Source organism: Symphalangus syndactylus, chromosome 14, assembly GCF_028878055.3.
Source record: "Symphalangus syndactylus isolate Jambi chromosome 14, NHGRI_mSymSyn1-v2.1_pri, whole genome shotgun sequence".
Taxonomy (NCBI): domain Eukaryota; kingdom Metazoa; phylum Chordata; class Mammalia; order Primates; family Hylobatidae; genus Symphalangus; species Symphalangus syndactylus.
Genome location: NC_072436.2, coordinates 84,799,596 through 84,813,150, shown reverse-complemented (window position 1 = coordinate 84,813,150; position 13,555 = coordinate 84,799,596). Strand labels below are relative to the sequence as shown.

The following is a 13,555-nucleotide window of genomic DNA, read 5'->3' as shown; positions in this document are numbered from 1 at the left end:
GTCTACCACGTAGACGTAAGCCTTTTGCTGGCCCATGAGTAGGCAAGGCCCCACATCTCTACATGCTGCATACAGACCCCGTGATCTTTCTTGTGTTCTTGGTTATGTTGCTCCTCTCTTTGAGACCTCACAGTGACCTGCAGATCTCTCATCATCACCATCTCTGGGTTCTTTCCACCACCCAGTTCCAGCTGATCTGACCTTATCACCACCTGGATTGGTCTCAGGTGCTTTCAGCTCTAGCTTTTGATTACGCCACTCTCTGACTCAGGTGCCTCTTCAGTCTTTCCAGATCAATCCAACCAAGGTCATCACTTCCTTCAAGAACCAGCAGAGTTCTGTCTCCTCTAATATGCCGGCACCAACATTAATCACCTCCTTGCTTTTCTATTTCCTTGGCAATTTGTATAATCTGTATAATAGTATCATTTGTCCTTGCTTAGGAACTTTGTAGTTTTCAACACTGTCTTCCCAGGGTAAATTCTCCAAGAGGGGGCTGAATTTTCTTAGTACACAAATAAATTCTTTTAATAGTGATGAGAATTGCTTATGCAGATACTTGTTGAGTAAATAGCTGAATGGACACCATCATTAATATGGAAGAGGACTATGAGGCTATTTTGTGGATACGAGCCATTCTTCTGAAAAGTATCTTTCAAGCCAGGCAAAAATGGCAGTTCACTTGAATAATTTGTATGGTAAATAGAGAAGACTTGCAGTTTGTTTTAGGTATTTACTTCTAGACATTTAATGTCAGTGTACTATTAGGTAAACCTAGACTGAGTTTAGCTTCACCACTTGGCTATGCAGCCTTAAGCAAGTTAGACACTCTCTCTGATCTTCAGTTCTACCATTAGTAGAAGGAAGACGATGCCACTTACCTTACATTACACATTGCCGCAAGGATCAAAGCAGATCGTGTCTCCACAGCAGGATACTCAAAAATAGTTATTATCTTGTCCTTTAACCATGAATCATTAGGTATACAAAATTTAAAGGAGAATAAGCCCAATCTTAGCACAAAACGGTATCATATCTGGAAAATGTGTTACAATAATAATGAACCCTAGTTAGCGGTCTTAAAACTATCATGTTTAAGCCACAGGGAGCCTTCTCTGGTAAAAATGAGTAAGATTTAGGTGATTAGCAAAGGGAAGGGCATAGAAGATAAGCAACTGGAAAAGAAGTAAAATCTTTTATGAGATGATTATAAAAGTGGGTAGTGAATTTAAATTTAGCTCCCTGAGAAGGCAGTAAGTTTAGTCTGAATAACAAAACATTTTCATTTTAAGATAAACAGCACATGCCTTCATTTTTCTTGCTTTATTTATCTTCAGCAGAGGAAGCAACTGCATTTAACATGAAGTTAACAAAATATTTGTATTAAGCTATTTTATTTATAGTGGATCTGAACAACAGAAAGGAACATTTGCCAGATGAATACTAACATTCTAGGGATAATGTGGTACCAAAAAGTGAGATAATGTTTATTATCAGTAATTGACATTAGTTCATTTTTAAGAGTTTTCTTTTCAAAAATTTTTCACATTCTTTCGAGTAGGATTACTTAATTTTAAACTGGGAGCAGTAGAAAAATGTGTTTTTCATATTCCAATCCAGGACAAATGTCATTTGCCTAACACTGATTAAAGACAAGAAAACACAAAACAGAGGTGCAAACAAACTCACCAGAAGTGAAGTCAGTACTGTCCTTCTCTGTTCTCACCACAGCTATTTGTAGCAGTGGGAGGGGTCAGATATCTTTTTAATATTTTATTAAACATTGGTTACACTCATGCAACTAACTAATCAAATATTACTTGGAAATATCAGAGATGCTAATAAAATGCAAAACGGACTTGCACACATTACGTTTTAAAACCACTTTAGCCAATATGCATCCTGGTAACACATAAAGTGTGTCTGCCTTTATTTATTAGAATTATCAAGTTATACAAAAAGAATGAATATATAGCCTTTATAAATTCAGTAAAGGCCACTTACATGAGAATGTATGTCATGTACACAAAGAAGGCCATGTGTCTTTATGGTGTTTAACGTTCTTACTTGACTTGAGTCTTTCTCTGCACGTATTGGTTTTATCTGCATGTGGTAGGAATCCAGGTTTTCCAGTTCCTCACACCCATTAATTTGTTGAATGTTTTGGAAACATGTAACTTTCTTTGGTTTTAGTTTTTAAACGGATCCCATTTTTAGCCTTGCACAAATGATTACATGTTGGTTGCTATCTTAGGTGGTGAGCCCAATGAACTTTTGAAAGGATCAAGGGGGCAATTTACAACGAATCTTAGATATGAAGCATGAATGAAGTGTTGTTTAATTTATCACCCTCCGCAGAGTATAGCCCAAATACACTGGCAGGGGTGTGCAAAGTCTTTTTTTTGTCACAGAATCCCGCTGAACCGTACTTATTTAAAATTCCATCACCCCTTACCGTGTACGTGATGGTTTCTTCGGTGTCCTGTGACTTGACCAGCGCCAGAGTCAGCATAGTTAGGAAAAGGGCTTTCAACATTGTGAATCTCAAAGAAAATACAGGACAAACTGATGTTTAGTATCTGCTGCGGGGAAAGTAGCACTTTAGCAGTGAGCACAAGCGAGGAAGGGAGAGTGGGAGAGGCTGAGGCTCCACCATACTCAACTTCCAATCTGCTTTCTCATCTCCCCTCCCCCTCCTGAACCTTCTGGGTAGCCAACGAACGAGGCAGCAAAGACGTAAAAACTGCTGTAGAATTGCATTTCACGTTACTCCATCCTGCTACGCTGTTTACACACAAAAGACATTCAGCGTGCATTTTATACTGCACCTACAAAGCAGGCTGCAGAAAGAGGGGGTCGAAAGGAAAAAACAGTAATCCATTTCAAAGGGGACGGTGCATTTCCTGCCCCCCAATCCCACACCCCCGGGGATGGAGGTGGGGCTGCAAAACTCTATTCTCTAGAACTTTAAGGCTTTCCCAGTATGCTCACCTTGAGCTAGCAAAGTTTCTTGCACAGCACAGCAAAAATACCTGCGAGCCAATATGAATTGCCTTGGCCTCAAGCTTTTTATTTTTTAAACAAACAAAACAAAACTCAGAGAGCAATCTCCTAGTTCTAGTAGAATACTAGACCTTCTCACATGTCTCAGAGCTTCTCACATCCCCCAGTACAAACTCTCAAAGTGGCATTTCCACGCCTTTCTCTGCGCACAGCTTTGTTTAAAAGTCCCAGGTTGTGTGGAGGGGCAGCCCAAAGCGACTGATTCTCTTTTGTCTTATCAGTCTCTGGGTCCCCGGCATGCTACCTTCGGTTTCAGGCTGCCTAGGACCGGAACCAGGGATCGCACTGCAGCCCGAGGTACCAGTTTCGGGCGGGCGGCCTGGCGCGGCAGGGAGATGAGGTCCCCTTTCTTAACAGCAAGCTAACACCGCGGTCCCCTGTTGCTGCTCAGCGTCCCAGCTTTTAACCAGCTCCTGTGGAATCCAGGTGCGGCTTAAATCTCGCACACTGGTCCCCTAAACTTTCAAAACCACGTTTACGGGCAAAGCCCTGCCGGTTGGTTGTCGGCGCGCACACACATGCCCATCCCAACAGATGTCACCCGAGTACTCGCACTTGCTGACAGATCGCATTCTGAGGCTGCACACCTCCACCTCCCTCTCTGCCAGAGACACCCTGCACAGTCCAGGGCAGTTCTCGGGTATTCAGCACCCCTCAGCTCACCCCACCTCACTTACTCTCCCGCGCGCGGCCCCGTGAGCACTGGGTTCGCTCGGGGCGACCCCCAGTCGGGGGCTCCTACCTGCGCGGCCGCGCTGCGCTCCGGGCCCGGGCAGCGAGGGGAGTGCGCAGGGGAGGGCAGCCCCGTGGGTCTGATCTGGCGAAGTCTGGCAGCGGCCGCGGCGGCAGGAGGAGGAGGAGAAAGGGAGGGAAAGGGGGAGGGCGAAGGGGGGCGGAGGAGAGAGCTGAGGGAGGCGCAAGCGCTGAACCAAGCGCTGCGAGCCCGGCGGTAGAGCGCGCAGCGCAGCGAAGTCCGCGCCTCCTGCTCCAGGGGCCCTCTCTGCCGCCCCCGCCTGCCCTCCCTTGCCAGCCCCTCGTTTCCCAGACTCGCGGGGACCCCAGGCCAGAGAGAACACGTTGACATGTGATGTCCTGGGTGTGCTTCAGCCTTGGGGATGCTCCCACTCTCTAGTGCGTTTTCTTGTTCTCTGAGGAGGGTAACACAGCATCTCCCTCAGAGACCAGAGGGTTCTAGAAATTGCTGTTACTTTTTTTTCCCAGTAAGTGAATGCTAGGAGAGTAAATTAACCCCATTCATAGAACTGTTTCCTTTACCTTTTCTTTCAGATTTTTTTTTCAGGAGGTGTCTGTTTCCACAAATGGAGAAAAATGAGAATTCATCCATTCAACAAATATTTGCCACCTACTGTGTGCTAACTGTTGGGAACAGGCCAAATAGAACTTGCACTAACAAAATTGTGAGGTAGGGTTTGTTTTATGGTCTCTCAAACCTCCCTTTATGATAACAAGTGTTGGCGAGAATGGAGAAAAGGGAACGCTTGTACGCTGTTGGTGGAATGTAAATTAGTACAAACATGATAGAAAATTGTATGGAGGTTTCTCAAAAAACTGAAAGTAGAATTATCATATGATCCAGCAATCTCATTTCTGGGTATTTACTGGGAAGATTTGAAATCACTATGTTGAAGAGATTTGAAATCAGTATGTTGAAGATTTGAAATCAGTATGTTGAAGAGACATATATGTGGCATATGTGTGTGTGTGTGTATACAATATACACACACATATATTTTATTATATATATGCCTTTTTAAGGCTAAATAGTATTCCATTGTGTGTGTGTGTGTGTGTGTGCATGCGCGTGTGTGCGGGTGCATGTGTATATAAGCCCATTCTTCTGAAAAGTATCTTTCAAGCCAGGCAAAAATGGCAGTTCACTTGGATAATTTGTATGGTAAATAGAGAAGACTTGCAGTTTGTTTTAGATATTTACTTCTAGACATTTAATGTCAGTGTACTGTTAAGTAAGCCTAGACTGAGTTTAGCTTCACCACTTGGCTATGTAGCCCTAAGCAAGTCAGACACTCTCTTTGATCTTCAGTTCTATTAGAAAAAGGAAGACAATGCCACTTACCTTTACGCATTGCTGCAAGGATCAAAGGAGATCGTGTCTCCACAGCGGGGTACTCAAAAATAGTTATTATCTTGTCCTTTAACCGTGAATTATTAGGCATACAAAATTTAAAAGAGAATAGTATTACATTTTGTGTGTCTGTGTGCGTGAATACTATTTAGCCTTAAAAAAGAAATTCTGTCATTTATGACAACATGGATGGAAGTGGAGAACATTATGCCCAGTGAAATAAGCCAAATACAGAAACACAAATACCACATGTTCTCAAGTATCTGAATGTAACTTAAAACAATTGAACTCATAGAAGCAGAGAGTAGAATGGTGGTTACCAGAAGCTAGGGTTGCAGGGAATGGAGAGATAACAAAGAGTGTAAGCCTCAATTATATAGGATGAATAAGGGCCGGGTGTGGTGGCTCATGCCTGTAATCCCAGCACTTTGGGCGGCCAAGGTGGGCAGATCACCTAAGGTCGGGAGTTCAAGACCAGCCTGGCCAACATGGCGAAAACCCATCTCTACTAAAAATACAAAAATTAGACGCATGCCTGTAATCCCAGCTACTTGGGAGGCTGAGGCAGGATGATCGCTTGAACCCCAGGAGGCAGAGGTTGCAAGTGAGCTGAGATCACTCCTCTAGGTGACAGAGTGAGGCTCCATCTAAAAAAAAAAGATAGGATAAGTATGATTTTTTTTAAAGATCAATTGCATGGTGTCATGAATAAAGCCGATAATTAAGTGCTGTATATTTCATTATCACTAAGAGAGTAAATTTCAAATGTTCTCATCACAAAAAATGTCAAATATTTGAGGTGATGGATATGTTAATTAGCTTGGTTTAATTATTCCACATTGTATTAAAAATCATAACACCTTGTACCCCATTAATATATACAACTATATTTGTCAATATATAATAAAAAGTCTCCCTTTTTATGGATTTCTTTTTTCATCTATAGCTGCTTTTTTCTTCACTTATTGACTTAATGAAATCTCCAATACTGCGCATTCAAAGTTAGGCATTTCACTTTCACCTTTCATACTCAGTGGAATTTCAGGAATCTGGCGAGAAAAATCTTTTTTTCTGTCTTTATCAAATCATACCACACAAATTGCAGTTACCTCTGAAGGCTCCAACTCTAAAGTCATAGTAATAGCTTGCTTCCAAGGCAGCTGTCTTCTAGGAAGCAAATGGTCAAATACAATTTCATGAATGAGACAACTTACAAACTGAAGGGGTTAAAGACTTTGACTCTGTCCTTGAGCAGGAGGCAGAGCTTAGGAGGAGAGGAACAGCTCCTTTCCTTTCCTGCTGACCAAAGGTGGGAGGGTGGTAGTGACTGCAGGAGAGGGAGGTTATCAGGTGGAAGCTGCTCTCTTTATCTCTGGGGTATCCAGTGTGGGTTACCTAGACATTGCCAGTTTGGTAGCAAGCCACACAGTATTGGACAAGATCAGAGGGGAGGTGTACAACCCTCCCTAAACTTTACTTGAGTATACAGTGTTTTGGTAATTGTATCAAATATTTTTACTATCAAAATTTTTCCCCCAAGTCATTAATGACCTCCAGATTTTTTTTAAATGGATCTTTACTTTTTGTACAGTAAGAAGATCTGTGCACATGGTTTTTCCTGTTTCTCTTAAACTCTTTCTACCTGTTCTCAGCCACTTTTCCAGAAAAATGGGGTGAAAACTCTCAAATTTATATCTCCAGCCTGGAACTTTCCTATATATATTCAACTGCCAACTTGCTATCTTCATTTGGACATCTAATGGATGTTTCAAACTGAACACAACTGTTGTTATCATCCCCCAACCTACTCTACCCACCTTCACCATCTCAGTTAAAGCATTTTCATCTTTCTATTTTCTCAGATTCAGGACCATGGAGTCATCCTTGATTTCTCTCTTTCTGAGACATCCTGCATTCTATCCTTCAGGAAATTTTGTTGGCTTCACCTTCATCATCTGGATATATCCAGAATGGAACCACTTCTCATCACCTCTTTTGCAACCACTCTGGTCTAAGCCACCACCATTTTCCACCTATATTATTGCAACATCCTCCTAATTGGTCTCCTTGTTTACAACCTTATTCCCCTGCAGCCTTTTTGCAGTGGGAGTTCATATCAATGGAATCATAGAGTGAATATTCTTTTGGGTCTGACTTGCTTCACTCAGGATGTTGTTTGAGATGCATCCTTGTTATTAGGTGTATCAGAAGCACATTCCTTTTTATTGCTGAGTAGTATTCCGTTGTGTGTATATACCCTGATTTGTTTGTTTACATCTTAATAGATACTTGGATTGTTTATGAATAAATCTGTTATGGACATTCACATATAAGTCTTTGTTGGGATATGTTTTCTTTTAGATAAACGCTTAGGAGTGAAATTGCTAAGTCATATGGTAGGGGTATGTTTAACATTATAAGAAAGTGTCAAACTGTTTTATAAAATGAGTGTGTTATTTTATGTTCTTACCAGCAATATGTGAGATTCAATTTGCCTGAAATCCTTGCCAACTCCTGGTATTGTCAGTAATTTACAATGTTAGCCATTCTGGTGGGTGTGTAAGTGGTATTTCATCGTGGTTTTATTTTACATTTCTCTGATGTCCAGTGATGTTGAATTTTGCTTTTCGCATGCTTATTGTCCATCAATATATTTTATTTCAAATTTTTGTTCATTTCTTTATTTTTTTTTGGTCCTATTAGATGTAAGAGTTTTTAAAAATAGTCTTCCTGCAAGTCCTTTTCAGATTTATATTTTTTGAACATTCTTTCTAGTCTTTGTCTTGTCTTTCCAATTTGTTAATGCTGTCTCTTGAGAGCAAACATTTTAAATTTTGATAAATTTTTTTTTTTTTTTTTTTGAGATAGAGTCTCACTCTGTCGCTCAGGCTTGAGTGCAGTGGCGTGATCTTGGCTCACTGCAACCTCCATCTCCCAGGCTCAAGCAATTCTCCTGCCTCAGCTTCCTGAATTGCTGGGAATACAGGCACACACCACGACGCCCAGCTAATTTTTGTGTTTTTAGTAGAGATGGAGTTTCACCATGTTGGCCAGGATGGTCTTGATCTCCTGAACTTGTGATCCACCTGCCTCGGCATCCCAAAGTGCTGGGATTACAGGCGTGAGCCACCACACCCTGCGGGATGATTTATTTAATGGAGTCCAACTTTATGGATTCAAACTGGATGCATGGATTGAGCAGAATGCAAGTGGAGATTGCAGTCAATTCACCTCCCTAAATTGCTCTGAGCTCAGAGGAATCTGAAATTTTAAAGATTTGGGCTGGACACGGTGGCTCACGCCTGTAATCCCAGCATTTTGGGAGGCTGAGGCAGGTGGTTCACTTAAGGCCAGGAGTTCAAAACCAGCCTGGTCAACACAGCAAAACCCCGTCTCTACTAAAAATAGAAAAATTAGCTGGGCATGGTGGTGTGCGCCTGTAATTCCAGCTACTCAGGAGGTTGCAGTGAGCCAAGATTGCGTCACTGCACTCCAGCCTGGGTGATGGAGCAAGACTGTTTCAATAAAATAAAATAAAATAGAGAGAGAAAGATTTGAAGATGTATTTGGTGACAAAAAGTCATAATTTTAGAAGAGATTCACAGATGTTGATGATCACACACAGCACTATGCTCTATGTCTCTGTATCCTTTGGAATGTGTGTCTGAATCAAGCATGTACTATCAGTGTGGCTGAGTCTTAAGAGTGTTTAATCAAGGTGTAGAATAACTGTGTTCAACAGGGACCCACAGTGGGCATCCCTGGCATGCTAGAGACCAAGATATGAATCACAGAATTAGTCCACAGTTTCTGGCCATGTATCCAAACGAGGCAACATTTGGGCCCACTTGATTTGTAAAAGTATATTCTCCTAGGAAACTGCTGAAGGAGAAGCCAAGGCTGGAACCATAATTGGTGGAAAAAACCCTCTCCTTCTTACAGAAAGAATTCATTTAAAAACACTAGTATTCTTACTGAATTGATAAAAATGGATCATTGACTGCTGATAGCCCTGTAATGGACTCTTGCAAGAATAATATTGATTAAATTATTTATTTTCTTGGACTGCTTTCTTATTGATGCATAAAAATTCAATATTTTTGAATAGCAGAATTTACATTATCCATGAAAATATTCCCATGATGAATACACATTTGGATTTCTGATATACTTTATATGACTGAAACAAGTCTTTGAAAGAGATGATTTTTAATTTTCTTTCTAGGGCTAAAATTCTTTGTTTCTATGTTGTCTTTTTGTCAATGATTTGGAGTTTGCATCAGGCCAAGAGAAGGAATGAACTTAAGCGAGCTTTCAACAGATGCTAAGTCTTTTCTTTAAAAAATCCACATTACACATGAGCAATTTTAAATTTGTACATAGAAGATAATGTGTAGTTATTAAGTTGATTGCTAAAATATGCCCCAAACATTCACTCATGTGACTGGTGGCCTGCGCATTAGAAGAGGACTCATTGAAACACATGGAGGTTGGATTGCAGCTTTGGCCTCAAAGAATATTGGCAAATTTGCATTTATGCAACATTAATTTGCCTCAAGTATGTCACTGGTGAGTTCTTTGTTTTAGTGAGTGCCAGATGTATTCTTCTTCAGAATATATTTGGTGAAACTCTCTTTCTGAATGCCAAATGGACATGAGAAAACTTTCAGTCATCTGGAGCTTGTAAATTGTTCTAAAATTTTTGGAATTTTATTGAAGGCTTGATTTCATCACAAAGCAGAGAATACCTTGGAAGAATAAAAAGGAAATCAATCAGAAGTGATTGGAACCAGTAATTAGAATTTCCTTGGAGAGAGAAAAATGTATGATGTAAATCCACTGCCTTGCAAAAAAGATTGCTTTCTAACAAGTTATCAGCTCTTACAGAGCAACTTCAGATGCGAACACAGATGTGAAGCTGTTTTTTTTTTTTTGATGGTTGTTTTCAGCTACAAGTTTCCCCCTCTCTCCTTTCAAACTTAGATATTCCAGAAACTTCATTTGGCTAATCCAGGCTGATGGGGTTTCAGGATGATTGTATTATGGAGCATGAAATTAGAAATAATACCCATGAAAATTAGTAATTTTATTTCAATATGTAACTTAAAGAACTGGATCATTACTCCACTTTTGTCAATTTGGAACATTTTCATAATATTTTGTCGATTTTTAGAATTTTCTTTGTTCTACTTTCCAACTTTATTTTACCTTACTTGAATTATTTTTTCCTTCACTGAGTGGATGAAAAGTACAGAAATGCTCTTCATCTGTCTTTTTGTGAATAGTTAATCTTATATCTTGATGCTGATTACAGATAACAAAACAGATTTTAAAATATCTTTGAAAATATTTAAATTAATTTTTAGAGAACAATGGTTTAAACAAAATCATAGATATTTTGTATTTGCTGACATTTAGAATTAAAAAATATATAGCATTAGTAAGACTGATTATTTTTTTTCTCTTAGCATGTCATATCCTATACCAGTGGAACTGCTGAGACCAAAGCCTAAAAATGCAATGGATGTTATTATTTTCTCTCTGCTCTTCAAGGAACTTTAAAGCATAAATTATTTTGATAAACTAGCATTAACTTCTAACTTCTCTCACTGTAGAATGTGGAAAGGCTTAAAAAATAACCCACAAACTTTTCTGCTTGAAATTTATAATATGCTGCTAGCAGATAATTTATAAAAAATGGCATATTTGACTTTTATTGTTGACTAAATAGGGCAAATGTAGAAACTCTATTCAAGGTAAGAGGTTAAAAGTTTATATATCCGCAGAGAGATATTGCAAGGAAATTGCTTGGATTTAAGTGTGTGTGTGTGTGTGTGTGTGTGTGTGTGTGTGTTTTGTAAAGAACTCTGTTCAAGAAGATGCTTCAATTATAGTTAATTTTTAAAAGGGCCAAGAGTTATAAAACACTTGAATTTGTTCAATTCAGTTGGAAAAATGCTGGGATCAGAAATAACTTTTCAATATGATTTTAAAATTGGTGAATTTCATTTTATGGTAAAAAGGAAAGAGAACAAAAAGGAGATCTTAGCAGCCATTTTCTCCAACTCCCTCATGAAATTTAAAGCTTAGATGACTTATCCAAGTTAACACTAGTAAGTGGCAGAACCAAGAGTAGGACCACAAGTCTTAACTCCTCATTTTTGGAACATTCCACTTCCCCACTTCCCTGCCCTGTCTCTTTATTTACAGCCTCCTTTGTTGATTTGACATAATTCATCTTCATTATCATCATCCATCCATCCAACTCACATTTGACTGAGGAATGTTTCCAGCCCTTAGGGAGCTGTTGAGTGGAGCAGACATGAATGAAATGGGTGTTATCTCTCTCTTCTGCTAGGCTGTGATCTTTTGGAAGGCAGGGACTATGTCTACCTCCTTAGCAGCCCATATTACAGTATATGCTCGACAAAGCTTCGTGCAGAATGCACTTTGCCTTGGGAAATTTCTCCACCTGACCCTCTACTATGAATCCTGTTGTCTGTTTTGATTTCTGTCCCATTGCTTCCTACTAGGAGTCTTCTTCTCATCTTATACCCCCTCTGTAAGACAATTCACCTGGCCAGCCTGGCTTTAATTCTGGCATCTCTCCTAGAGATGACCTTTTACATTATTGTTGCTCAATTCTCTGCTCTGCAGACCTTGGGCTAGTGAACCTTATGTCTGCCTCTGCTGCAAACTTCCAGGACATTGGCCCCAGCCCTTACTAATGCCCATGCCTCACCTGTCTGGGAGCTGAAATTGATAGTCTTATCTTTGTATTGCTGAGCAAAAGCATATGACCTGGTAGTTGGTGGATACTCCACAAATGTTTGTGAAAATAAATCATAAAGATACTTCATGGTGTCATATTTGTCCTCATCCTCCTCATTTTTTTTAATTAAATGTTTAGCTAGGAGAGACCATATTACATACCATGTATGATATAAAATGGCTTATGGTTCAACTGGTCACACTCAGATTCATAAATAAAAATCTGAGTCTTAAAATTCCAGATAGCTGGTTTAAATATCTGGAAAATGGTATGAATAACTGTTTTTTTCCTCCTCTGTGTATTGTGAAGACTTAGTTGAATATAAATTTATGCTATATTAAGGAGTTATTTTCTTTTCTCTCCAAGGAATTATCTAAATCAGTGAAGAAGATGAGGTTATACTAAACATACGTGGTAAATTTCTATCACTTAGTCTTCTTTCAAACACATCCAGAAGTCCTGGGCTAGAGCTAATTAATAACTAATAACTACCAAATTAAAAATAATGTTTGAATAAGCTATATTTTAGACAAAATAGTACTTCTTTTTCTTCTGAAGTATATTAAGCAAGTATAACAATAGGCCTAAAAATGACCACCTTGATTAAAGTTTATTTTCCGTGGTTTGCCAACATTTAAAAATGCGCTTATGTTTCTAAACATTCTGTAGCTTTCTTCTTCCTGATCATTTTTCATCATTGTGATCATTTTTCAGACCCCTCTTATTCCAGTGTTCTCATTTTTATCAAAGGCCCAGCCACATTAAACGGGCACTAGATCTTTAATTTTTTGTCCTCCTACGCCATTAGTGTTCTTTTTATGATTTGACTTCAGAGCTGAAGGCTCTAATACCACTCCTCCATTTTATCGAATTTCTGAAACATAGGCAGACAGACAGACACATACCTACTCTCACATTTAATAGCAGAGCTGGGTCAGGAATCCCGTTTTCTTGCTTCTTATCTCATATAATATTCATCCCTCCCTTCATTCTTGAGGGCTTTTTGAGCATCTGCATTGCTCCAGGCCCTCAGCTGAGTGTGATGGATACAAAGAAGGCCCAGCCTCTGGCCCATCCTAATATGGAAGGGGAGATGGACAATGCTTAATTCTATTTGAGGAGTCAAAGGCTAGTAGAGCAAGTGATGCTTGATGCAGAGTTTCTCTCACTTAGTCTTCTTTCAAACACGTTCAGGAATAGATTTCACAGGAAGATAGGGTTTTACCACACAAACCCTCTAGGGTTGGATGTTTTAGAAAGAGGAAACAGCATGTGCAAAAGCACAAAGACATTGTAACATTCTTATGGGAACCATGAACACTTGGGTTTTGTTTCAATGTAGGTGTAAGGTAGAGGGGGTGGTGGAAGATGAAGTTGAAGATCCAGGAAAGGGTGAACTAGTGGGTCCTGAGGAATGGCTTGGACTTTGTCTGTGGTTGATGGACACCATTAAAGAGTTTAGAAAGGGTATTGATAACTCAGACTTAAATGTTATAAATATTACATTGCTGGTAGAGGGAGTGGTGGGTGAATTCTTGAGAAGAGGTGTGAAATTAGAGGCAGTTGGAAACCTATCTGAAATTTTCAGGTAACGGATGGAGAGAAGATGTCAGAGC

General features: G+C 39.7%; 1 protein-coding gene across 1 annotated transcript in view; it reads right to left on the bottom strand.

Moving 5' to 3' along the window:
- The window catches only part of EFEMP1 (EGF containing fibulin extracellular matrix protein 1), a 57,584-nt gene extending 53,622 nt beyond the window's left edge, over positions 1-3,962 (bottom strand). The window contains exons 1-2 of the mRNA XM_055242401.2: positions 3,806-3,962; positions 2,456-2,543 (exon numbers count right to left, since the gene is read on the bottom strand). Coding sequence (XP_055098376.1) covers positions 2,456-2,536 — 81 coding nt within the window. The 5' untranslated portion in view covers positions 2,537-2,543; positions 3,806-3,962. The remainder of the gene's footprint in view (positions 1-2,455; positions 2,544-3,805) is intronic.
- Positions 3,963-13,555: the final 9,593 nt, after the last annotated feature.